At 39.4% G+C, this 24758-nt stretch overlaps 15 protein-coding genes across 15 annotated transcripts; 9 read left to right on the top strand and 6 right to left on the bottom strand.

Moving 5' to 3' along the window:
- Positions 1 to 511: 511 nt before the first annotated feature.
- On the top strand, positions 512 to 1963 carry FKH1 (forkhead family transcription factor FKH1; the record flags this gene model as incomplete). The annotated part of the gene is made up of 1 exon (XM_033911033.1): positions 512 to 1963. The coding sequence occupies one exon, from the start codon at positions 512 to 514 to the stop codon at positions 1961 to 1963; it is 1452 nt and encodes a 483-aa protein (XP_033766924.1).
- A 273-nt stretch (positions 1964 to 2236) lies between these two features.
- On the top strand, positions 2237 to 2872 carry CSM2 (Csm2p; the record flags this gene model as incomplete). The annotated part of the gene is made up of 1 exon (XM_033911032.1): positions 2237 to 2872. The coding sequence occupies one exon, from the start codon at positions 2237 to 2239 to the stop codon at positions 2870 to 2872; it is 636 nt and encodes a 211-aa protein (XP_033766923.1).
- Positions 2873 to 3320: 448 nt separating this feature from the next.
- RPL16A (60S ribosomal protein uL13) lies at positions 3321 to 4216 on the top strand (the record flags this gene model as incomplete). Its single annotated transcript, XM_033911031.1, has 2 exons — positions 3321 to 3351; positions 3648 to 4216. 2 exons carry the CDS (start codon positions 3321 to 3323, stop codon positions 4214 to 4216), a joined length of 600 nt encoding a protein of 199 aa, XP_033766922.1.
- A 198-nt stretch (positions 4217 to 4414) lies between these two features.
- Positions 4415 to 5350, bottom strand: FLX1 (flavin adenine dinucleotide transporter FLX1; the record flags this gene model as incomplete). The annotated part of the gene is made up of 1 exon (XM_033911030.1): positions 4415 to 5350. One exon carries the CDS (start codon positions 5348 to 5350, stop codon positions 4415 to 4417), a length of 936 nt encoding a protein of 311 aa, XP_033766921.1.
- Positions 5351 to 5888: 538 nt separating this feature from the next.
- On the top strand, positions 5889 to 6254 carry SPAR_I00350 (uncharacterized protein; the record flags this gene model as incomplete). The annotated part of the gene is made up of 2 exons (XM_033911029.1): positions 5889 to 5891; positions 5982 to 6254. The coding sequence occupies 2 exons, from the start codon at positions 5889 to 5891 to the stop codon at positions 6252 to 6254; spliced, it is 276 nt and encodes a 91-aa protein (XP_033766920.1).
- Positions 6255 to 6378: 124 nt separating this feature from the next.
- Positions 6379 to 7686, top strand: VHS2 (Vhs2p; the record flags this gene model as incomplete). The annotated part of the gene is made up of 1 exon (XM_033911028.1): positions 6379 to 7686. The coding sequence occupies one exon, from the start codon at positions 6379 to 6381 to the stop codon at positions 7684 to 7686; it is 1308 nt and encodes a 435-aa protein (XP_033766919.1).
- A 273-nt stretch (positions 7687 to 7959) lies between these two features.
- Positions 7960 to 9141, bottom strand: OM45 (Om45p; the record flags this gene model as incomplete). The annotated part of the gene is made up of 1 exon (XM_033911027.1): positions 7960 to 9141. One exon carries the CDS (start codon positions 9139 to 9141, stop codon positions 7960 to 7962), a length of 1182 nt encoding a protein of 393 aa, XP_033766918.1.
- Positions 9142 to 9973: 832 nt separating this feature from the next.
- TMA108 (Tma108p) lies at positions 9974 to 12814 on the top strand (the record flags this gene model as incomplete). Its single annotated transcript, XM_033911026.1, has 1 exon — positions 9974 to 12814. One exon carries the CDS (start codon positions 9974 to 9976, stop codon positions 12812 to 12814), a length of 2841 nt encoding a protein of 946 aa, XP_033766917.1.
- A 237-nt stretch (positions 12815 to 13051) lies between these two features.
- Positions 13052 to 13537, top strand: TPM2 (tropomyosin TPM2; the record flags this gene model as incomplete). Its single annotated transcript, XM_033911025.1, has 1 exon — positions 13052 to 13537. One exon carries the CDS (start codon positions 13052 to 13054, stop codon positions 13535 to 13537), a length of 486 nt encoding a protein of 161 aa, XP_033766916.1.
- Positions 13538 to 14043: 506 nt separating this feature from the next.
- Positions 14044 to 14784, top strand: REV7 (Rev7p; the record flags this gene model as incomplete). Its single annotated transcript, XM_033911024.1, has 1 exon — positions 14044 to 14784. One exon carries the CDS (start codon positions 14044 to 14046, stop codon positions 14782 to 14784), a length of 741 nt encoding a protein of 246 aa, XP_033766915.1.
- A 139-nt stretch (positions 14785 to 14923) lies between these two features.
- AXL2 (Axl2p) lies at positions 14924 to 17410 on the bottom strand (the record flags this gene model as incomplete). The annotated part of the gene is made up of 1 exon (XM_033911023.1): positions 14924 to 17410. One exon carries the CDS (start codon positions 17408 to 17410, stop codon positions 14924 to 14926), a length of 2487 nt encoding a protein of 828 aa, XP_033766914.1.
- Positions 17411 to 17426: 16 nt separating this feature from the next.
- On the bottom strand, positions 17427 to 17746 carry SPAR_I00280 (uncharacterized protein; the record flags this gene model as incomplete). The annotated part of the gene is made up of 2 exons (XM_033911022.1): positions 17427 to 17592; positions 17637 to 17746. 2 exons carry the CDS (start codon positions 17744 to 17746, stop codon positions 17427 to 17429), a joined length of 276 nt encoding a protein of 91 aa, XP_033766913.1.
- A 164-nt stretch (positions 17747 to 17910) lies between these two features.
- CCT2 (chaperonin-containing T-complex subunit CCT2) lies at positions 17911 to 19494 on the bottom strand (the record flags this gene model as incomplete). Its single annotated transcript, XM_033911021.1, has 1 exon — positions 17911 to 19494. One exon carries the CDS (start codon positions 19492 to 19494, stop codon positions 17911 to 17913), a length of 1584 nt encoding a protein of 527 aa, XP_033766912.1.
- A 260-nt stretch (positions 19495 to 19754) lies between these two features.
- Positions 19755 to 22286, top strand: SSL2 (TFIIH/NER complex ATPase/helicase subunit SSL2; the record flags this gene model as incomplete). Its single annotated transcript, XM_033911020.1, has 1 exon — positions 19755 to 22286. One exon carries the CDS (start codon positions 19755 to 19757, stop codon positions 22284 to 22286), a length of 2532 nt encoding a protein of 843 aa, XP_033766911.1.
- Positions 22287 to 22646: 360 nt separating this feature from the next.
- Positions 22647 to 24722, bottom strand: NDC80 (kinetochore-associated Ndc80 complex subunit NDC80; the record flags this gene model as incomplete). Its single annotated transcript, XM_033911019.1, has 1 exon — positions 22647 to 24722. The coding sequence occupies one exon, from the start codon at positions 24720 to 24722 to the stop codon at positions 22647 to 22649; it is 2076 nt and encodes a 691-aa protein (XP_033766910.1).
- Positions 24723 to 24758: the final 36 nt, after the last annotated feature.

Genomic DNA, 24758 nt, shown 5'->3' with positions numbered 1-24758 from the left:
TCCTTGTCTCTTTCCTTATGCAAAACAAATAAAAAGAGGTGCTTTTTTTAATTTATATTAACCTCTTCGAGATTTTCTAACCGATTTATAAAAATTTCGAGTACTGATTGTCTCCAATGCAAGGAACAAGTTCAACAATAGATGGTCATGTCCAAATAGACAAACTCCATTTACTTTAGTCATTTTTGAAAAAAAAATTATCCAAAAAAAAAAAAGAAATTATTAGGGTTTACATTATACAGGGCTTAAGAATATTATAAAAAGGTCTAAAACAAAAAGATAGAATATGTATTAGGTTTAAAAAGTTATAAAGTAGGTTATTCTCCATGGATGAGGTAAACAAAAAAATGGAAAAACATAAACAAATCAGAAACGGTATAGAAAGAGAGAACAAGATGTCAAGATATTTGGATGCAGCCTGATTGCATAAAATATCGAAGGCTTAAGTAATAGCGTATAAGTTATCGGGTCAGCTATCAAAGAAAGGATTGGAGAGAGATAGTAATAATAAATGTCTGTTACCAGTAGCGAACAAAAATTTAGCGGTAAGTATAGTTCGTATACAGCCCAGGATCGCCAAGGGCTTGTTAATGCAGTGACGTGTGTTCTTAGCTCGTCAAGTGAGCCGGTGGCAGTGTCGAGTGACTATTCCAATAATTTGAGCATTGCTAGAGAAGTCAACGCGTACGCTAAGATAGCTGGATGTGATTGGACCTACTATGTACAAAAATTAGAAGTTACCATTGGTAGGAATACAGACAACCTGAGCTTGAATGCCATACCAGGCGCAGTTGTGAAGAAGAATATAGACATCGACCTTGGTCCTGCAAAGATTGTGTCTAGAAAGCATGCTGCGATCAGGTTCAACCTGGAAAGCGGATCATGGGAACTACAGATATTCGGTAGAAATGGTGCTAAGGTCAATTTTAGAAGAATTCCCACAGGTCCCGACTCTCCTCCCACAGTGCTACAGTCAGGTTGTATCGTAGACATTGGAGGTGTCCAAATGATTTTTATATTGCCGGAACAAGAAACTGTTATATCGGATTATTGCCTGAATCACCTCATGCCCAAATTACTATCCACTTATGGTACGAATGGCAACAACAACCCATTGCTGCGCAATATTATCGAAGGTTCCACGTATTTAAGAGAGCAAAGGTTACAGGAAGAAGCTCGATTACAACGGCTAGACCACCTACACACGCCATTATCATCATCAGATGTCAATCCTATAGGGGATCCGCATGGAGACACGATTATGATGGAGGAAGAAGATGATGACCAAAATTACACCAGAGGGGGGATTAGACCGAATACTTACACGTCCAGTAGTACCAATGTCATCACTAACAATAATGTACCCCATATAGAAAATCCGTCAGACTTATCGCTGGATGAAAACAGATACATCAAACCGCCACAGTCCTATGCATCGATGATCACTCAAGCCATCCTTTCGACACCCGAAGGTAGTATTTCATTGGCGGATATTTACAAATTTATCTCTGATAACTACGCATTTTATAGGTTTTCTCAAATGGCATGGCAAAACTCCGTGAGGCATAACCTGTCCCTAAATAAAGCCTTCGAAAAGGTGCCAAAAAGAGCTGGCCAACAAGGAAAGGGGATGAACTGGAAAATTAGCAATGAGGTCAGACGTGATTTCTTGAACAAGTGGAACGCCGGTAAGTTGAGTAAGATTAGACGAGGCGCATCAGTGACAAGGCAGCTGCAATTACACATGTCCAAATTTGGAGAAATTCCTGCTCCTGAATCTTCTTCAATAGACACGAGGGGAATAAAAGCACAGAAAGTAAAAAAGTCCTTACAAGCTACTAGCTCGATTTTAGGTGAGAGCGCTCCGCAATTACAAAAAACTCAACTAACTGGCCAAATATCTACCACGACATCGATGAACGTAACAACAAACGCAAATGTGAACAATTCTGCTCTGAGTTGATATTCAGCCTGAACGAACCCATATGTATTATTAAACAACAAAGAACAAAGACCCGTGTAAGAAATGTCTTACATGGCTTAGATTAACGATTACATAAACAGAATTCCTCGATTTATATCTTTATATTGAATAAATTTTTGATTCTTAATGACTTCTGTACCTCTGTCTTACCAAACGCGAAAGCCCCATTAGTTTATTTATTTTAATAATAAAGGAAACCGCCAGAAAAGAAAATAAAAAAATGAAAAGAAAAGGCTAAATCGAGCGGCGAAGATGGAATATGAACATTTGGAACTGATTACCATTTGGCCTTCACCGACAAAGGGCAAACTTTGCCAATTCATCAAGCAGAATCTTTCGAAAGAGCATGTTATTACCCAGTTATTTTTTATTGATGCCACGAGCTCATTCCCACTAAACCAATTCCAAAAATTTGTACCGCCAAACCTTCCAGAAAACGTCAAAATATACGAGAATATCAGAATCAACACTTGCCTTGATCTCGAAGAACTTAGTGCCATAACAGTAAAACTACTACAGATTTTATCCATGAATAAAATAAACGCTCAAAGAGGTACAAAAGACGCCGTGAGAGAACCGCTAAAGATCATCCTGTATATTAATGGGTTGGAAGTCATGTTTAGAAACACCCAGTTCAAATCTTCTCCTCAAAGATCACACGAATTATTAAGGGACATTTTGCTCAAATTACGTATAATGGGGAATGATGAGAATGCATCTATAAGAACACTGCTAGAATTCCCTAAGGAGCAGCTTTTGGATTATTACTTGGTAAAAAATAACGATACAAGAACATCATCTGTGCGTAACAAGAGAAGGCGAATTAAAAATGGAGATTCCCTTGCTGAATATATCTGGAAGTATTACGCAGATTCATTACTCGAATGACTACATGCGTACATTTAAAGCATCGGTACACCCTAATACACCTGTACATTATTTATGGAATATTGAATTTTTTCCGCGTCGGGCCGAGAGAATTAGTTTACTATACTTCGGCTTGGGTCTGGGCAGCTACATCGATTCAGGAAGAAATTGTTCTGCCTGGGCAAACTACCTTCATGATACACTTCCCCTCCGGCGTCCATGCCCGGCAGCAGAGAGCCCTTCGCCAAACCCGATGGGTAATTGTGCCAGTAGTAAAACTCTCCAAGCTTATGCCTGAGAATCTGCTATTGCAATGGGTCAATGTAGGTTGTGCAGGACAGTTCAATCTTGGGCTGCTGTGTAATAATTATATTAGCCATTTAGTAACTACACAATATTATTTGCACTATATCTTTATACGTTTTATTTTTCTTGTTGAAGACGTAAGGTGAAGAACAAATCGAGAAAAATGTCTGTTGAACCAGTTGTTGTAATTGATGGTACGTAACATTTTGCACTAATAATTGAATGTGTTCTTTCCCCAGCCACAAGATCAGTTTATAGTACACAGCATTTACAATTTTCCCCAAAAATGTGACAAAAATATTATAACCGAAGGAGAAGAGATATACTGAGGGCTTAGTAGATCATGTGCACGTTAAAACATAAAGATTGAGACACAAGATTGAAATCATGAGCAGGAAGAACATAGGTTTTTTTTTAAAGGAGTATTACTAACGAATCCATTTTTTTTGAATGAGTATCTATTCATTCATCAATAATAATCTTCAACCAGGTAAGGGTCATTTAGTAGGTCGTTTAGCTTCCGTTGTTGCTAAGCAATTATTAAACGGTCAAAAAATCGTTGTTGTTAGAGCTGAAGAATTAAACATCTCTGGTGAATTTTTCAGAAACAAATTAAAGTACCATGATTTCTTGAGAAAGGCTACTGCTTTCAACAAGACCCGTGGTCCATTCCATTTCAGAGCCCCATCTAGAATCTTCTACAAAGCTCTTCGTGGTATGGTTTCTCACAAGACTGCTCGTGGTAAGGCCGCCTTGGAACGTTTAAAGGTCTTTGAAGGTATCCCACCTCCATATGATAAGAAGAAGAGAGTTGTTGTCCCACAAGCATTGAGAGTTTTGAGATTGAAGCCAGGTAGAAAGTACACCACCTTGGGTAAGTTGTCTACTTCCGTTGGTTGGAAATACGAAGATGTTGTTGCTAAATTGGAAGCAAAGAGAAAGGTTTCATCTGCTGAATACTATGCCAAGAAGAGAGCTTTCACCAAGAAGGTCGCCTCTGCTAACGCTACCGCTGCTGAATCTGATGTTGCTAAACAATTAGCTGCTTTGGGTTACTAAGAAATTTAAAATAGTTTTTCTTTAATACTTTACATTTTGTAATATAATCACAGATATTTTTTAGAAATAATAAAAAACCGAAGAAACCATCCCTCCCCCTTTACTATTTAAGTTATCTTTCTTTTTTTTTCCCTATATTTTCTATTTTTGTTTATCCTTTGATATTTACAAGAAACTAAATTTATAATATACGCTTTACTACAGCCTATGTTTAAGGTTCTCATAAACGCAAAACGTAATGCAAGTGGATGGAACAGCTCGCAATAAGTTTGCGGATAAACCCTTATAAAGTCCAACAAAGCCGTCATTAGCAATGATTAATTTTATCAAAGGAAAGAGCTTGAATTTTTGCTCATTGGCCTTAAAACTTTGCAAGTTTGATTTTAATAATTGAAAAGGGTAAACCAAAGTGACGGAAATCATTTTCCCCAACGATGTGATTTCAATGGTCTCAAGGTTCGTTAAGTGATTGTCCTGCCCATTTTGGCTCTTCCGTCGCAATTTTCTTTGCTTTAAAGTATCGTAAACTGTAAAATACAAAGCGCCCTGCGAAACACCAAATAGTGCAGGTACAAGGCCCTTCCATAGGCCCTGTAGGCCATCAGTTCGTAACAATTGTTGCACACCATTGTACATAGAAGTGTACGCTCCTTGGGCACCTTTACTTGTAGACATTATTCTTGTCTTTATAACCCAGATAGGATTTGTCAAAATGGCAGTCATTAACCCACTGGAAGCGCCAGCAGACAAATAGATGAGCGAATTCATCTTATGGTCATTACCGACGCCTTTAAACTGTGTTTGCCCTGGCTTTGTCACTGATTTGTAAATCAGTTCTTTCGTGACACCATATAAACCGAAATAAACCCCCCATGCAATGGCATTTCCAAATAAATTTATGCTTAATCCGCGATACAGTTCGTTTATAACACTATGCCCGGTACTCGCCGACGAACGTATAACCTCTTTGATTACCATAGATGGGCCATAATGGACCTTTTGTGCACTTGTAGCAGATAACTGCAAACGAACCTTGAGTAAATCTAATGGGTGTACTACCAATGTGGTGATGGATCCCGCAGACAAGCCTGAGATAACCTCCTTCTGTAATGGCGTCCACTGGTGATCTACCATATTATCAAGAGCTTCCTGCTGCGTGCTGGTTGTCCAAAGTACAAAGACAAGATAGTATGTGTATTTGTATGGGAGCTACTACTCTTCACATACTCTTTCACTTTTTTCTTTTTCTCAGTTCAAGTTTTCCAATTTTTTTGTAAGATGAACCTTTCAGCAAATCTGTTAAAAGTCAATTTCCTTGGTAAGAAATATAAAATATAAATGAATATAGATTATAGAACAACACTGTACTTAAACAGCCCCCATCAATACGATAACGCAGTAAAATAAATGCTCATCATGGTAAATCTAACAAAAAAGTAAATGGAAGAAACAGAAAAGAAAAAAAAGAAAACGAAAAAAAAAAAAATAAAAATTCACTACCCAATAGCAGTATGTCGCAGACCAAGTCGCACTTGTATCCTTACAAACATGACAACATTGACCTGCGTGAAAGGTGTGACAAACTGTTCCATAATTAACTCTTTTCAGCACATAGAACGTAAGACACCTTCATCAAAGCATCAAGTTCTTGCAAGCCCCAGAGTATTCAATTATGGTCAACTGAACGTTCCTCTTTTAAATTCAACAGGTATGTAATTAAACCAAGTGGAGGAAAACGTATCAAAAACTTTTTCACTTTATATAGGTGAGAAAAACTGTGGAAGTAATTCTACCCGTGTGCGGTGACATAGAAATAGTTGTTGATATCAAGTTTAACAACACTGCCGATGTAGGTATCGTGGCTATCCTTGCTACCTTCTTGAATGCTGAATATAATGTTATTGAGCGATGTGTTGTCAGTAGTTGGTTTACAAAGGGTGTTGAAACGGTATTATCTACGCTATCGCTTTATCATCTTTATTTTCATCACGTAACACGGGGTGGGCGCCATATTAATGTTGCAACAGTCGTGAGGTGATTAACAAACAGTATCAGACTCAACTCACCCTTTGGTGATAGGTAATTTCTTGAGGCGTAAAAGGGTGATCTGGAAAGCTTTGGTGATAGAGTACCTTCAAGCAGAGCAAACGCACACGGCAAAGATGGACATCAGCAACAATAGCCAAGATCACGGCACCCACGAGGCGGCACAGACGGAGAACGACAATACTTATATGCCACCTTCCCCCTCCATGAGCGAGAGCTCTATGATTTTTGAAAGAAACGTAGAGGATCCATCATATCTTTATAAAACGGTGTCGAATAATGCTGCGAACTCTCTCTCCAGGCAGAGCAGCAGGACCAGCTTGTTCAATCATAATAATTCTAGTAATAGGAACTTCCATAACTTAAGCCAGAGATCGTCTGCAGTGAATCTACATTTGCAACCTTCTAGGACGAATGAGTCGATAGCATCGTACCAGACATACAATCCTGATTTTGTTGTACAGACTCCGCTGGATCACCGTCGTACCTTAGAGAATTTCGTCCCTCCTGCATTAGACGCTGGTTGTTCTATTGTGACCGACGACACGACTGGACTCGATGATGTAGATATGGTGTATTCAAGAAGGCCATCTACCATCGGCCTGGATAGAGCCCTAGGTAGGACAAGGAGTCTTTCCTCACAATCTTTTGATAACGAAACGTCGCCTGCGCATCCGAGATCTCCTAATGACCACGGTTCAAGACTATTAAGATTTTATTCCTACGCTGATATGTTATCCGATGACAACAGCAACAACGTTAGTAATACGACATCAACACCATCCACTGCGAACCCCTTGAGAAGACCCCCTATGCAAGGTCACTACTCGTTTTCGTCGTCACTTTTGAACTCCCCTTCTCATCTGCCTTCCCCTCCATCAGCTTCGGCATCGCCACCTCAACATATGAATTTCACTAACCCTTTCATCATATCTAGACGTTACTCTAACACAACGATTAACAACGCCAATGGAACCAGCGCGGGAAACAGTACAGGGGCTGCACTATCCAGGTCGCCATCAAATCAACAGTACTTGCTTAAACAACAAAGGTCACCCTCTGGGAACGCCCGTTCAAGAAGAAACAGCAACAGGCCGGGAAGTGTTGCCAACATTATGATCGGGAAACCTAAATCCAAGTTCCATATTGAGTCCAGTGGTAGTGAAGGGTTTTCGTCCGAAGAGGAGGACAATACTATGGTTGAAAGAGATAAACTCAACCTAAAGCAAAAATTGCAGTCGCAATTGGCACAACCACCATCGATTGCCAACATGATTAATGATAATCACCATAATACTAATAAACACAAGAATAATATTAATAATAACGACAAAAATAGTCCTACGTTTTCAAACTCAAATCCAGGTTCAAAATCAAATTCAAACTCCACAATAACCTCTATGAACCCAGACGGAACCAAATAAAGAAAGAAGGAGGGTTATGATAGTTCATTTCTTCAACCTTCTTATTTCTCTCACTTTAAAATTCATCTAAATCTTTTTTTTCCATATATATATATATATATAGATATATAACGGTCTTTATGTATTCACGTATACCCCAACAATACCGCTATTTACATCGTTTCCGTTCCCTAATCAGCAAAGATCATGTATGATTTCAAATATAAAAAAAGGGAAACATGTGAATATGTATATATGTTAGGCGGGGACAGCCCGTTACAATTAGCTAACTAACTAGTCCTTTTTCGAGCTCCAGAATTTACCATCACCCTTATCATTCCACTCTTTGAATTTGTTCTTGGCATCATCGTACTTTTTCAATGCTTCATCGTACTTCTTTTGGGCCTCATCTTTTAAAGCCTGCTTGTCATTGTCGACCTTGGATGTCCATCCAGACCACCAATGGCTACCGTACTGTTTCAAGTCCTCCTTGGCCTTAGATAACGAGTCCATTGCATCAGATACGTTCTTGTCCAGTTGTTTCTTCGAATTTTCATAATTCCATCTCAAGTCGTCCATTTCATCCTTGGATAATTGAGCAGCCGTTTCGCCCCATCCTTCTAAACCTCTGGCTACTCTTTCAGCAATCTGTTGCTCGCTTTGTTCCCCTTTGTTGTAACCAAACCAGCCCTTCTCCTTGATCTTCTTCAGCTCGTCAAGACGCCTTTGTGCCTCGCTAGGCTCTGAAGAGGCATTTCTCTTGGCCTCCTCCAACTCCTCTCTACCAAACTCCTGGGCCGTCTCACCCCAGCCTTGTACACTTCTTGCAGCGGCTTCTTCGGTGTTAGCGTCGCCCGTGTTACTCTTCAATAGACGCTTCAAAGGATTACTGTTCCTTTCCTGTTGGTCTAGCTTGTCCGAAAGCTCGTTGAAGTCCCTGGCTTTCCCGTACCTTTCGTACTCAATAGATGCCCTGTCCAGAGCGGCCTTCTTTTCTCTCATCACAGTGGACAAGAGCTCCTTCTCGTTACGATCTACTGCCTCTTCGAAGCGCTTCTTGGCAGTATCAAACTCTCCGATGGCTATAGCTTTCCTTCTCTCCGCCTCGCTGAACCCCCAATTGAAGATGCTTTGCGAGGAGGAGTCCTTGGCTTTTTGACCAAGTTGCTTGCGTGTCTGGGCATCCTCTTCTGGCGATATCACACGCTTGGCTACTTCTGGCGCTTCTTCCCTAGCCTTCTGAGATGCACCCAGCAGCGCGTCTTTTAACGACAAGGCATCTTCCTTTATACCTTGCTTTATATTATGCAGCTTTCCCCACTGTGGAGGTGCTGAGGTGCCATACTCCTGGTTGTTGTAGCAAACGGAAACGTTGCCCTCTCTTCTCTGGCCCTTGGCTTTCTGTTCCCTGACCATGATGCTAGCTGTGATGGCAGCTGCCAATGCTGCACTGCCGACGATTATCCTTGATGACATATTTATCTCCTTGCTTTATTAATTGATTAACGTTACTGCCCGATCAAAAATACCCTTTGTTTCAAGAAATAATAAAGAAGCAAGACTTTAGCAAGAGCCGTCTCCCCTTATATATACTCCTCTTCAAGGAATTCGACAAAATAAGGGTCAACAAACTCCTCCCTTAACCCACACGGGCCACCGGCGAGCTTGTGCTTCTGCGAATAGCACTACACTATTGGTTGTTGCGGCTCCTGACGATCCATCTTTCAAACACAATGCAAGCAGGAGAGTGGAACAAGACTGGTCGCTGTGCTATTGTCACTGCTAGTGATTGTGATGACCACAGATTACTAGTGACGAGGGGTGGACGCCTTAACATCCCATGCCCTACTACGAGTATGCCAATCATGTTGGGGAATCCGTGAATCCTATAAGGATACCAGTTCAATATGACATTCGTAGATTTCTGCACCAATGTATCCGTCTGTACATTGTATCTCTTAGCTTATCACTTGTTATATGAAATGTATATATTTACGAATCCTGGTTTTGCCAATATACTTGTTGAAGCAAAACTGGTTAGAGCATATCAGCACACACAGGACAAAAATCAAAATCCTCGTGCACGTTGAGGACACCTAAGCAAGTGAGGTAACACTCTTGGTTGTAATCTTGGATATTAGTCGTTCTTTATTATAGTATAATTCGGTCCTTCCTATTTGATATTTCACCGGTAATTTTTCAGTGAAAAACGAGTTTTACAATCGAACCTTTCCTGATGCCATAGAAAAAAATACGTCTTAAGAGTTGTAAAAGATTTATAACACTAATCTGACCGCCACCAACGATCATGTCTGATAAGCTGCTATCTTTGGAGAACCCCGTGGTACCTAGTCACTATGAATTGTGCCTAGACATTGACCCTAAGCAGTCGTCACCCAATTTCAAAGGTTCCGCTAAAATCCACTTGAAATTCAATTCGAACTCCACCACTTTAGCTTCTAGCAACGATAGTCTTACCCAGTTCAAGTTACATTCCAAGGACTTGATCGTCTTATCTGCACATGCTACCATGGGGGCTACTAATTTTGATCTAAAGGTTTCTCAAGATGTTGAAAAGCACTGGTCCATTTTCCATTCTGAATCCCCCATTCAATTGTCCAACGAATGCCCTTTGGTTCTGTCCGTGCAATATGTGGGTAAAATCCGTAACATAAAGACACATCACGATAAGACTTTTGGTATTTTCGAAACGAATTTTATGGATCACAAAACGGGCAGTGCCAATAACCATGTGGTTGCTACACACTGCCAACCGTTTTCGGCTAGCAATATTTTTCCATGTGTCGACGAACCTTCAAACAAGTCCACTTTTCAATTGAACATTGCAATGGACTCGCAGTATAAAGCCGTTTCTAACACTCCGGTCGAGAGTATCGAAGCCTTGGACAATGCTCAAAAACACTTGGTGAAATTTGCCAAGACACCTTTGATGACAACTTCCGTATTTGGTTTTGCTATGGGTGATTTGGAATTTTTAAAAACAGAGGTCAAATTGAAGGGTGATAGAACTATATCCGTTTCCATTTATGCACCTTGGGATATTGCCAATGCAACTTTCACTTTAGATACCGTCCAGAAATATCTACCTTTGTTGGAATCTTATTTCAATTGTTCATACCCTTTGCAAAAGTTAGATTTCGTCCTACTGCCATATTTAAGCGACATGGCAATGGAGAACTTTGGCATGATCACCATTCAATTAAACCACCTACTCATACCACCAAATGCCCTGGCCAACGAATCCGTCAGAGAACAAGCGCAGCAACTCATTGTCCATGAATTGGTCCATCAATGGATGGGCAACTACATATCTTTTGACTCATGGGAGTCTCTTTGGTTTAATGAGTCTTTCGCCACTTGGTTAGCATGCTATATACTAGAACAAAATGGTGACTTATCCCATTATTGGACATCAGATCCTTATTTGCTACAGCAAGTGGAACCGACTATGTGCAGAGATGCGTCAGATATCAATGGCAAAAGCATATTCCAGATTGTACAACGAAACACTGGCATCGACTCCCAGACCTCTGATATCTTTGATCCTGAGGCATACACAAAGGGTATCATCATGCTGAGGTCCCTGCAATTAGCCACAGGCGAATCTCATTTACAAAAAGGTCTGCAAAGTGTATTTGAAGATACTCAAACTTTTCATGAAAGAAGTGTTAAGCCCATGGATATCTGGAATCATATCGGAATAACTTTGAAATCTCAAAATATTACGAACTTTGTTTCATCATGGACAAGAACCCCAGGCTTACCTGTCGTTAAGGTCGAATTGGAAGAAAAAGATGGAAAAACGCAAACAAAATTGACTCAACATAGATTCATCAATCAATTGTCCAGTGAAGAAAAGGTCCAATTAGAAGATGTCCCGTATCAAGTACCCTTATTTGGTGTTCTGTTAGATGGTAAAGCGGACACTAATAATGTACTATTAACAGACAGAACCTTGAAATTGGATTATCCTATCTTAGTGCTTAACCATTTGGCCCAAGGTTATTACCGCGTTTCATACGAATCCGAAGAGTGCTATGCAAAGATTAATGATAAACTAACTGAGGGAACGTTATCTGAAATCGATCTTTGGAAGATTTTCTTGGACTTATCGCAATTTATTGGAGATGAAGATTTCCAGAATCCCATTCATGTGCTCGGTCTCTGTAAAATATTAAGCCATATTGCTTCTTCCTCCTCAAAGATTGCATCCAAATATTGGGCTCCTCTCTCCAAGGGATTGGAAGTCCTTCAAACGATCGACCGTGCAAGTTTGACAAGCTCTAAATTACTATCCTTCTTGAAGAAAAAAATTGTCATCCCCCTTTTCAATAAGATTGATTGGCCCCATGGTGAATTTGATAAAAGTGCAAATCCTCACGAGTTGAAAGTTATGTCTCAAGTCTTGTTTATGAACAAAAACTCTGGAAAATGTGCTGAATTGTGCCAAATTTATTTCAAGCATCTATTACAAGGCCCACGTTCGAGTGTGCCGTTAGAATTAGTGAATTCAATCCTTGTTGTGGTATCTCAACATTGTTCAAATATCAAACAGTGGAAGAAAATATTCGATTTGGTTAAACGCAGTTCCTGTGCTGGTATCATGAACCATGTTAATAATTTGTATAACCAAAACAGTGACGAAACTGCCACATTGATTCAAAATGGTGCAATTGAATCTCTAGGGTTCTGTTTAGATTCCGACATCGTGAAAAAGATTTTGAATTTTATCACTTCTAATATTGAATCTGACGGGATGGAACTGGCTTTATTCGGATTCAATTACAACTTTAAAAAGAGGCTGAACAAAAACGAGAAACCTCAAGATCAAATCGTTCGTGACACGATCTGGAAGTGGTATGTGGACAATTTTGACCAATGGGCACGGAAGGCCACAAGGAAAGGTACCACTACAGGGGACCATCTGCATAAGGCGTTAAGGAGTATTTCCCTGATAATTTTTCAAATGTTTGTAGCAGACGAGCCACAAAAGATAGAAAAGTTCATCAACTTGGAGAAAGAGAAGCTGGGCCAAAACTTGTTATCTTTAGATGACATCTGGGCCTCTGTCCAACAAGATGAAGTGTCCAGAAAGACTATAAGAAGAGATTTTACCTCCTTGGTTTGATCTTCTACCGGAGTATTTCAATAAACGTATCGTAGGTAGATTTAGTAGTTTTCTTAAAATAGAAGTAGAAATGATGTTATCTTTTATCGAAATTGACTTATTATTGTCACATACCACGAAAACGTTATAGGTTCAACAATAATAGGATAATATAAAACTAGGTAAACATAAGGAATATTAGTCCAATAATTTTTTTCTTATGAGGTTGAGAAAGCAACTGTAACAGCAATTAGGAAAATGGAGAAGATCAAGGAAAAATTGAACAGCTTGAAATTAGAATCTGAATCATGGCAAGAAAAATATGAAGAGCTGAGAGAACAGCTTAAGGAATTAGAGCAATCTAACACTGAAAAAGAAAACGAGATCAAATCTTTGTCGACTAAAAACGAACAACTCGACAATGAAGTGGAGAAGTTAGAAAGCCAATTGGCTGATACAAAGCAATTGGCTGAAGACTCCAATAATTTAAGATCCAATAACGAGAACTACACCAAGAAGAACCAGGATCTAGAGCAACAGCTAGAGGATAGCGAAGCCAAACTGAAGGAAGCAATGGATAAATTGAAAGAAGCAGATTTGAACTCCGAGCAAATGGGTAGAAAAATCATTGCTTTGGAGGAAGAAAGGGACGAATGGGAAAAGAAATGTGAAGAATTTCAAAGCAAATATGAAGAAGCTCAAAAGGAACTGGACGAAATTGCTAATTCATTGGAAAATTTATGATTCCCATTGATAAGGCTAAAATCACGAAAGATACACATGACGAACGCGACAAAGGCAACGGAGGCAATGAATTTCTTATTGCTCACACCACTGATGTTGCTGACAGATGGCAAATCCTTTTCATTTTAGTTATTATCATTGGGTGCTTCTTGGAAAAAAGATGAATTGAGCCCCTCTTTGTTTCCTCCATTTTATTCTAACTTTTAAATTATGCTTTCACTTTTACCAAAAAAATAGTATGTATTTTTTCCTTGCTATAAATCAAAAGTACGTAGAAACATAAACAAGCGAGAAATACATATGCATATACGTCCACTATTGGTTTAATTTCTACTTTCCCAATGCTAAACAATCAGAAACACTGGTTTTTACACAAAGACAGGACACTATTTAACTAGAATAAACATTCTCAAAGAACTGAAAAAAGGTCAGAAAAAAAGGTATACATTTTTGCGACGACTGAGATTCCAGACAGAAAAAACGGTAGTGATCAGTGCGCCAGCTTTATGAATAAATGGGTAGAGAAGTGGTTAAAGGTATACTTAAAATGCTACATCAATTTAATTCTATTCTATAGAAATGTATACCCACCTCAGTCGTTCGACTTCACCACTTACCAGTCATTCAACTTGCCGCAGTATGTTCCTATTAACAGACATCCTGCCTTAATTGACTATATAGAGGAACTTATACTGGATGTTCTTTCTAAACTAACGCATATTTACAGATTTTCTATCTGCATCATTAATAAGCAGAACGATTTGTGCATTGAAAAGTATGTTTTAGATTTTGGTGAGCTGCAACATGTGGATAAAGATGACCAGATCATTACGGAAACTGAAGTGTTCGATGAATTTCGGTCTTCCTTAAATAGTTTGATTTTGCATTTAGAGAAGTTACCTAAAATCAACGATGACACAATAACATTTGAGGCAGTTATTAATGCGATAGAACTGGAACTAGGACATAAGTTGGACAGAAACAGGAGGGTCGATAGTTTGGAAGAAAAAACAGAAGTTGAAAGAGATTCAAACTGGGTCAAGTGTCAAGAGGATGCAAACTTACCAGAAGACAGTGGTTTTCAATCTCCTAAAATAAAACTGACCTCTTTAGTCGGTTCCGACGTGGGGCCTTTGATTATTCATCAATTCAGTGAAAAATTAGTCAGCGGCGGTGATGACAAAATCTTGGATGGAGTGTATTCGCAATACGAAGAGGGCGAGAGCATTTTTGGATCTCTGTTGTAAATGCAAAAGTGAAATTTGAAGGATGGGATTAAAATTAAATGTCTCTAAGTATAAAAACTAAATAAAATATATGGCATTTGTAAACCATGAAAAAAAAATAACAGGAAAATTAAATTAAGCAAAATGTTGCTACGTATAATCATAGCATTTCTGGGATCCGTCCGTGGATGTCCTTGACTTGACCAACATTAACATTACTCTTATTAGAAAAATCGACTAATCTTTTCTTACTCGGTCTTCTGTCTGGTTCCATGCTATGGACCCAACAAAAATTTTCACCATCCTTAACGGGAACAAAATCGTCAGAAGATGAAGTCGACATTGTTGTGGGAGTTACTCCGTTTGTTCCACATCGAGAGTCTTGAATATTCTGCAAGTGCGGATTGCGATGCTTTGTTACGTTATGTGGTGATGGTGTTACTGAATTCCTTACCGGGGAAGGGCTAATATTGCTATTCCAAGGGTCCAATGAAGACATAGTGACATCTCTTGATGTACGTTTTTGCTTCTGTGGTGCTTCTAAATCGAAAAGGTTTTCTGTATCGACGGTTTTTTGTGATCCGTAACTGTCCCTGACGCTGTCAGAGACTGGTGGTAGGTCGCCAGTATATCGCCAGGATTTACTTACTGCTGGCTCACTATCCATATACACAGAAGAGGACCTGTTCTGTGGGTCAAAGAACGGGCTCCCTGGAGATTGTGCTGGGGGTTTTGCTAACAATTCTTCTTTACTTTGGGATTGAAACTGATCATTGTATGTATTCATACCTGATGATGAATCTCTCTTTTCGTCCATGCTGGAAATATCTGATTCAGAGGTAGAATGGTTATCCAACTTCAAAGTATTCAAAGCGGCCAATCTTCTTGCTATTGAAGTATCATCGTATGAAGAAGCATCATCATCAAATGGATTATTCAAAGGTGTGGCATTTTCCTGATTTGGATTATTTGCAGGATTATTCAGATCAGGTCCACTTATACCATGTGGTAATTTTTCATCGTCTGGATTTTCCTTTCTGCGTCTCCAAAATATCAGGAAGCAAATGATGGCCACAAATATAACGCCTAACGGGATAGCTACACCGCACGCAATGGCTACTGCCTTTTTACTGTGAGAGGAGGTTTTATTAGCTGTCGGGAGCGCTGCTGAAGCAGAAGAAGTAGCAGCAGTAGAGGTAGCAGCAGTAGAGGTAGAAGAAACCGTTGCAGTGTGGGTAGAACTTGTGTGAGAACTTGTTGAAGTGGAGCGATGAGAACTTCTTGTAGATGTGGCATTGGCACTGTGGTTTGAATGAGTTACCTTTGAATCCATGCCAATGATGTTGAAATATAATTCCTGAGATTGAGAACCTTGGTTCGCTTTCAGGCCTAATGAAAGCTTATCAAAATTCTCAGGCACATCGCCTGCCAAGGTTAAATTAGAGGATTGAAATTTCAGCCAGTCATGATTTTGGCTTGAATTAGTAAACTCTAGCGAAACATTTGTATTCACGTAGTCTGTAAACTGAGAGGGCAAAAAATAGTAGGTAAACCATTCGCCCCTTGTAGCGTTAATATTAGGAAGAGAACTAATGGCAAACAAATTTGTAGTGGAAACCACTTCGAAATTCAAATAAATCACATCACCATAGGTGTCATAAATGGACACAGAAAAATTTGCAGGGTTGGAGTTTTCACCTAGCAATTCACCTGGGACAGAACCTGAAATGGTAGCATTGTCTAATGCAACCCAATCAGGGGCATCCAGTAAGTTTATAGAACCCAATTTATCGGAAGTGATAGGATCGTCATCCAGATAAACGTAATTCAGAGGTAAGTCATACGAAACGTTACCAGTGTCAGTAACGTTAATTATCAAACTGTTTTGAATAGAGGTGGTTAATTGGTGAGCACCAATGACTAATTCGAATTCCACCTCCACGGCAGAAAATCCTTCAATATCGGTAGCAATGATGACAAAACTGTAGCTTGTTTCTGGGGCAATCGCAGAATTTATCACTGGTGCTGTACCAGTAAACTTCAACTCACTAGAGTCGAAGAACAGCCAATTGGGTAAGGGAGCATTATACAATTGAGAACGTCCATAGTACGACACAATGGAGCCTTCGTTGGTGAACATTGAACGGTCAAAGGTCACGTTGAAGACTTCATTGGGATCTAGTTTCAGAGCATTTTTGCCGTTAGTGTAACCGTAATTTTTCAACAACGCCAATAGGTTGAAATCGGACGACAATGAGATAGATGGACGGTTTGTAACAACAAATTGGTACGTATTGTTCAAAGACGTGCTGTCCGCAGAGTCCGTACCCTCAAGCACTACGTTGAAATATAGCGTGGTGTTCGCATCGGATAGTAAGTCGGAAGAAGGCTCACCTGAGAACGTTCTAGAACTAGAATCAAACGAAAGCCAATTCGGTAAGTCGAAGCAATTGTATGTTATTTGAGCCGTCTTGTCCACAGACGATTTATAGGTATCATTGGAAATTTGGAATGTAAACGATTCGTTCACTCTTGCCACCGGGGGGTATTGTTTCCCGATAGGATATGCCTCATAGGGTGTGGCCACTACTAGATGGAATAGCGATATAGTAGCTATCAGCAATAATGAAATCTGAAGCTGTATCATGATAAGTAAATGCTTCTTAATATGCGTAGATGTTAGAAGCAGGAGATTGTTTCGAGGAAGATATAATTTTTCTATTAGGTAGTAGTTCTTTTCTGCTAGCAGCGGTTGTTGTTGTAGTTCCAATCAGTACGGTTGAGGATGTGAGAGAGTGTGAAGAATAAGAAGAGTAAGAAGAATAAGTTCTCAATTGAAAAGTTGTAAATTACTCGACAAAGGAGGTGCGAACTCCTCGGCAAGGAGCTTTGAGGTTGTGGAGATGCTATCTTTGACTATTTCTGCGATGGGTATTATTACATTCTTGACACAGGGCTCGAGCACTGCTCGAAGAGGAAACATAAGTTGCCAAAATTCATTTGTGACGCGAATTGCCAAAAGTTCTATGACGCGTCGTCTTTTTTTTTTCGCGTTTTCATACTACGTAGTGAATATTTTTTGCGTTCAGTTTCTAATTATAATAATGACAGTGACGGTTTATTATTCTCGAGATATACCTAAATATGTTACATATGTTGTCTATTGGCGGTTCTTGGTCTGGCACGGATAATGTTGTCCACTCTTAGTAGAACTTCAGCAGCTTCAGATGCAGAGCTGACCACTGCTCGTTTTAGTTTGTAACTCTCGACGATACCTAGTTGTCTCATGTCAGCAATGGACCCGTTGTTAAGATCCAGGCCTGATGTGGAGATGCCGTTGTATATGGAAGATCTTAATTTTGACACAAGCTCACTGCTGTCAAAACCGGCGTTGTCTGCCAAAATGGTTGGCAGTTGTCTCAGAGCACGGGCAAAAGCTTCCACTGCAAGGGACTTTTTGCCGTCAATATTCTGAGCTTCGGTGTCCACGGCTTTTGACATAACCATCTCGGCGCAGCCGCCGCCAAGGACAGTTCTTGTTTCCTTTGTGGTCTGTGACAGCACAGACAATGCGTCATGTAGGGATCTCTCAGCTTCATCAAGTGTTTGGTCGGTAGCACCTCTTAGGACGATGGTGCAAGCTTCACCAGCTTTGCAACCACTGAACTTCAAGAATGGCTGTTCGCCAAGCATAATTTCCTCGATCACGTCACACTCCCCAAGTTTGCACTTGCTTGGCTCGTCGAATGTGGATACAACTTCACCACCTGTGACTAAGGCGAGTCTTTCCACACCTTCAAAATCGGCGTGTTCAATTGAGTTTATGCCCAAATCTGTAAATAATTGCTCTGGATAGTCATAAATTAGTTGTCTATTAATAAAGGTGTTGATACCGAACTTGGAAATTTTGGCAATTTTGTTCTTCATCTTCTCGCGTTCCGCCTTTTCTAGTTGTGCCAATTTAGCAGTAGAATCAACTTTAAATTTTGTACCGAATATTTTGACTTTGTCTGTATCCAAGGTTGTATTAGCGATTAAAATCTTAGCATTTTCAATTCTCTTCGGTTGGTTGTTACCGAATCTCTTGGCAAGAATGAAACCTTCGTCAAGGAACGAGTCTGATAGCTTCCCACCAAGAATCTTAATGATCTGAATATGTTCTAAATTGGTGGAGCCTTTCAATCTCAAAATAGCATTAGTAGCTAATTCGGCGAAGTGATCCTTATCCTGGGACAAAATTTTAGAAGATAAAGTAGTCTTGGCAATATGGATCAGATCCTCACGGAACATCGTTTTATCATGAGAGTTGTCCACAGCTGCTTTTGTCAACGCATCCAATGCAGCTGCTGAAGCTAGTCGGTAACCTTCGATAATGGTCTGAGGGTGGATTTTGGATTGATCGATCAATTTCTCTGCCTCTCTAAGCAATTCTGCACTCAAAACAGTAACACTGGTGGTACCATCTCCAACTTCGTCATCTTGCACCTTACTGATGTTCACCAACACTTTGGCGGCCGGATTATCTAGCGGAATTGACTTCAGAATCGTAGCACCATCATTCGTTACCATGCAAGTGTTACTGGACGCACTTTGCAATAACTTATCCATCCCCTTTGGACCTAATGTACTCTTCACCAAATCACCCACGGCAATGGCACCGACAAACGCCGACAAACGGGCGTTTTCTGCTCTTTCTTCTGTAACCTGGTCTCCAAATATTTGTACACTCATTCTGGACTCTTTAGGTTTTGTGTCACTTGCCCTTCTTGTCTATTTAACAGACATCTTTCATCCTCTTTCTTACTGCTCTTCTCTTGTCTTTAAACTCGCCACCGTGAAGAGAAAAAAATTTCAGATCGTTAGAAACGAGGTTTCTTTTTTTGAGAAATATAAGGAAAAAGGTCCTTAGTAAGGATAGATAATAGAAAGTTTTCTACGTTCTTAAGCAAAAGCAGCATCTGCTAGCGTTGGCAATCAGCAGCAGCCACATTATGACAGACGTTGAAGGCTACCAAACCAAGAGCAAGGGGAAAATTTTCCCAGATATGGGTGAGTCCTTTTTCTCATCAGATGAGGACTCACCGGCTACTGATGCAGAGATCGATGAGAACTATGATGATAATAAGGAAACGCTGGACGGCGGTGAGGAAAGGGACACCGGAGTCATGGTTACAGGACTGAAGAAGGCACGGAAGAAGACCAAAAGTAGCAGGCATACAGCGGCGGATTCTTCTATGAATCAAATGGACGCTAAGGATAAGGCGCTTTTACAGGACACTAATAGCGATATACCGGCAGATTTCGTTCCAGATTCCGTCTCAGGAATGTTCAGAAGTCATGACTTTAGTTACTTGCGGTTGAGGCCAGATCATGCTTCAAGGCCCCTTTGGATCTCGCCAAGTGATGGTAGAATCATTCTGGAAAGTTTTTCTCCACTGGCAGAACAGGCTCAAGACTTTTTGGTCACCATTGCAGAGCCTATAAGTAGACCTTCTCATATTCACGAATACAAGATCACTGCATACTCTTTGTATGCTGCCGTTTCTGTAGGGTTAGAAACGGACGATATCATTTCGGTCTTGGATAGACTGTCTAAAGTACCAGTTGCGGAATCGATAATCAACTTCATCAAGGGGGCTACCATTTCCTACGGTAAAGTGAAATTGGTTATCAAGCATAATAGATATTTCGTGGAGACTACGCAAGCAGAAATTCTACAAATGTTGCTGAATGATTCCGTTATCGGACCCCTAAGGATAGATAGCGATCATCAGGTACAGCCAGCAGAGGACACATTGCAGCAGAATCTTCAACAGACCGCTGGAAAACCAGCCACTAATGTTAACCCGAGCGACGTGGAGGCCGTGTTTAGTGCAGTTATAGGTGGCGATAATGAGCGGGAAGATGATGATGATGATATTGATGCGGTTCACTCTTTTGAAATTGCCAACGAGTCTGTTGAAGTCGTAAAGAAAAGATGCCAAGAAATAGATTATCCCGTGTTGGAAGAATATGACTTCAGAAATGATCATAGAAATCCAGATTTAGACATTGATTTGAAACCTTCCACTCAGATCAGACCTTATCAAGAAAAATCGCTGAGTAAAATGTTTGGTAATGGCCGTGCTCGTTCAGGGATTATTGTTTTGCCATGTGGTGCAGGTAAAACCTTGGTCGGTATTACTGCAGCATGTACTATAAAAAAATCCGTGATTGTTTTATGTACTTCATCAGTCTCCGTCATGCAATGGAGGCAGCAATTTTTGCAATGGTGTACCTTACAACCGGAAAATTGTGCTGTTTTCACCTCTGATAATAAGGAAATGTTTCAAACGGAGTCCGGTTTGGTTGTTTCCACTTATTCGATGGTGGCAAACACAAGAAATAGGTCTCACGATTCACAAAAGGTTATGGATTTTTTGACTGGTAGAGAATGGGGATTTATTATTCTTGATGAAGTTCATGTGGTACCCGCCGCAATGTTCCGTAGGGTGGTCTCCACCATCGCAGCACATGCCAAATTGGGACTGACTGCAACACTGGTTAGAGAAGATGATAAAATTGGTGATCTGAATTTTTTAATTGGTCCAAAACTTTACGAAGCGAATTGGATGGAATTGTCCCAAAAGGGACATATTGCAAACGTCCAATGTGCGGAAGTTTGGTGTCCCATGACAGCAGAATTTTACCAAGAGTATTTAAGAGAAACCGCAAGGAAAAGAATGTTGTTGTATATCATGAATCCAACAAAGTTTCAGGCGTGCCAATTTTTAATTCAATATCACGAAAGAAGAGGTGATAAGATCATCGTTTTCTCTGATAATGTTTATGCCTTACAAGAATATGCCTTGAAAATGGGAAAACCGTTTATTTATGGTTCCACGCCACAACAAGAGCGTATGAATATTTTGCAAAATTTCCAATACAATGACCAAATCAATACCATTTTTCTATCAAAAGTTGGTGATACTTCCATTGATTTACCGGAAGCCACTTGTTTGATTCAAATATCTTCTCACTATGGGTCTCGTCGTCAGGAAGCCCAAAGATTAGGAAGAATTTTAAGAGCTAAAAGACGTAATGACGAAGGTTTCAATGCGTTCTTTTATTCTCTGGTTTCTAAGGATACGCAAGAAATGTATTACTCAACAAAGAGACAAGCGTTCTTGGTCGATCAAGGTTACGCATTCAAAGTTATTACACATTTACACGGAATGGAGAACATCCCAAACTTGGCATATGCTTCACCCAGAGAACGTAGGGAGCTACTGCAAGAAGTACTGTTGAAGAACGAAGAAGCTGCTGGCATTGAGGTCGGTGATGACGCTGACAATTCTATCGGGAGAGGTTCGAACGGACACAAAAGATTTAAATCAAAGGCCGTTAGAGGCGAAGGTTCATTGGCTGGTCTCGCTGGCGGCGAAGATATGGCATATATGGAGTATACCACCAACAAGAACAAAGAACTGAAGGAACATCATCCATTAATTAGAAAGATGTATTACAAGAATTTGAAGAAGTGAACAGGCTTGGTTTAATGTTCACTTGTTTGTTTTTTTGAGTCTATTCAGTAATAACCCTTTCCTTCCCGCCTTCTTATTCTTACGTCGCTGTTCTTATACTGATTTGTTACGTCCATTTCTTCTATCATAAAAAAAAAAAAAAAAAAAAAAACAGAACATTCCTAATTAAAGCATTCAAATATACTTATATATATTTACCTTAAAAATAATTACATACCAATACTTTCTTAGATTGGTTTGAGATACTGGGAAAAGCGGGGTAAGAATAGAACTGAACAAAAATGCAGGTTATTAATAATGCGGAAAGGTGGGGCTGAGCTTTGCCGTAAGTTGCTCGGGTATTGTATATCATTTGTTTTATTACTCTGTTTTGTTATGTTCAGTTTCAAACTCCAAGTTTCGTAACTTTTCAATAACATTTCCTAGCTCATTTTCGGAATTTTCTAATGATGATTGAATATTAATTTTAAATTTACTTGTTATATCAATAACATGTATCACTTGTTGGTGTAGTTTGTATCGTTTCCTATTTAAATCAACTTTCAATTCTTCTAATTTCAGTTCCGTTGAAGTCACTAATTCTTCTGCATCTGAAATTTTGGTTTTCATTAAGAGATTTGAATCATTAATTTTTTTCTCCATTTTTTCAATCTCAATTCTCTGTGCTACTAGTAATCGTTCGTTCTCTTGCTTAGAGAGCTCAAATTTGGAATTCGCTTCCGATAACTCCAATTCAAGCTTTTCGTTGACTTGAGTTTTCTCATTTATATCATGCTTTAGGTTTTTGATATCTTTTTCTAATGTTACGTTATCTTTCTCAATAGTTTTTATTCTTTCTTGAATATCATTGTTTAATTTTAATATGGATTTTTTGATGGATTCGTTAATTCCAGATCCTTTTGGAAACAAATGCTGGTACGAGATTCCTTCATGAAAGTCTCTGTCTAATAGGTTCTCTGGAATATCGATCTTTAGTAACGAATCATCAACATTATGGCCTAATTGAGCGCGCGACTTGGTTAAATTTTGTATCGACAAATCGTATTGTCTCAATGTATCCAGTAAGCTTTTGAATATTCCTTCGGCTTCTAGTTTCCTAGATTTAATTGAGCTTGTCAATTTATCAGACTGGAGATTTATTTTGTCCAGTTCCTTTGTCAGCTTTTCTCTTTCGTGATTTTGCGATTCGAACTGTTCAGTTGAAATTCCCTTATTCCTTAAAATTTTGTGCAATTCGCCAATATTACTCTGTAAAGCTTTAATTTCTTCTTCTTTCAGTTCGCACTCAGATTTCATCTTTTCCAGTTTACTTGGCCATTCTTGACTCTTCTGTTTCATTGCGTTGACATAGTTTTCATACTTATTAGAATCACTCTTTAGAGCCTTCCATTTTTCCCTAGTGGTTTTGATCTTTTGGCTTATTTTCATAACTTCTTGATATTTCTCATAAAGAGCGTCATTCTGAGTTTGAAGATTGGATATATCAGTATTAATTATGTGAACGAATTTTTCAAATCCTAATTTTAGCTCTTGCATCGAAGGCTCATAATTATCCTCAAGGTTTAGAAAACTTCTGTAAGATTCTGTAAAATAATCAATTAACAGTTTCTCCACCATAAGTTCGTATCTTTCTTGTCTTTGGTCCTGTTCATCCAAAGTCTTTAAAGGCTGGTTCAGGATTGTTATTTCCTGTGTATTTTGATTAATTAGTGAACGATCTACTTTATTCAAGCACATATCCAGTTTAATATTCGTTCGTACTAGCCAATGCAACATGCCTAAAAATTTATGCCAATTGGAGCCACCTACGGCTGAAATTTGTGATTTATTTATTGATTCTAAAAATGGATAGCGCAGATTCTTTAATATTTGATAGATCTCATTCTCTATAGACTTAGTGAAGCCGTAACCTGGATCAAGTCTTGAGTATAACCACTTGAAGATGACAATGAACCCCTTTTGAGTGGGCTGTTTTAAAAACTTTATTGAAATGGGGTGATTTGTTTCAATATCAAATTTATTCCTTTTCAAATAATCATAAATTTCCTCTTGAATAGCGCTTTGAAAATTTTTGTCCCTTAGTGGTCTCGGATCTCTATTGCTCAGGTGTTGCTGTAGGCTGCCAAGTTGATTTATTGATAATCTATTGCTGCTGTTCCTACTGTTCGATTTATCATTGAAGGCGAATGCTGTACTGTTTGTACCTCCCGCAACCGTGCTTCTTGCCCTCTTTTTTTTATTTACGCCTCCTGTGGGAATGCCAGTGCCGCTTATTGTGTTTCTGGCGATACTCTTATTGATCATGTCAGTTAGACCTTGGTTCGTACTGTTTCTTCTCCTTAATTGAGACGATGTTGCAGTAGGTATTTGCGACGTGAATCGGTGTGGGTCCATGTGATGCAGCACATGTTGATCTGTACTTGTCGAGCTCTGCATTTTATAGAAACGGGTATCTCTCCTATAGAATATACT

This window comes from Saccharomyces paradoxus, chromosome IX, assembly GCF_002079055.1.
Source record: "Saccharomyces paradoxus chromosome IX, complete sequence".
Lineage (NCBI taxonomy): Eukaryota > Fungi > Ascomycota > Saccharomycetes > Saccharomycetales > Saccharomycetaceae > Saccharomyces > Saccharomyces paradoxus.
The sequence above is the reverse complement of the archived record's forward strand: the minus strand, read 5'-3'. Positions and strand labels throughout refer to the sequence as shown.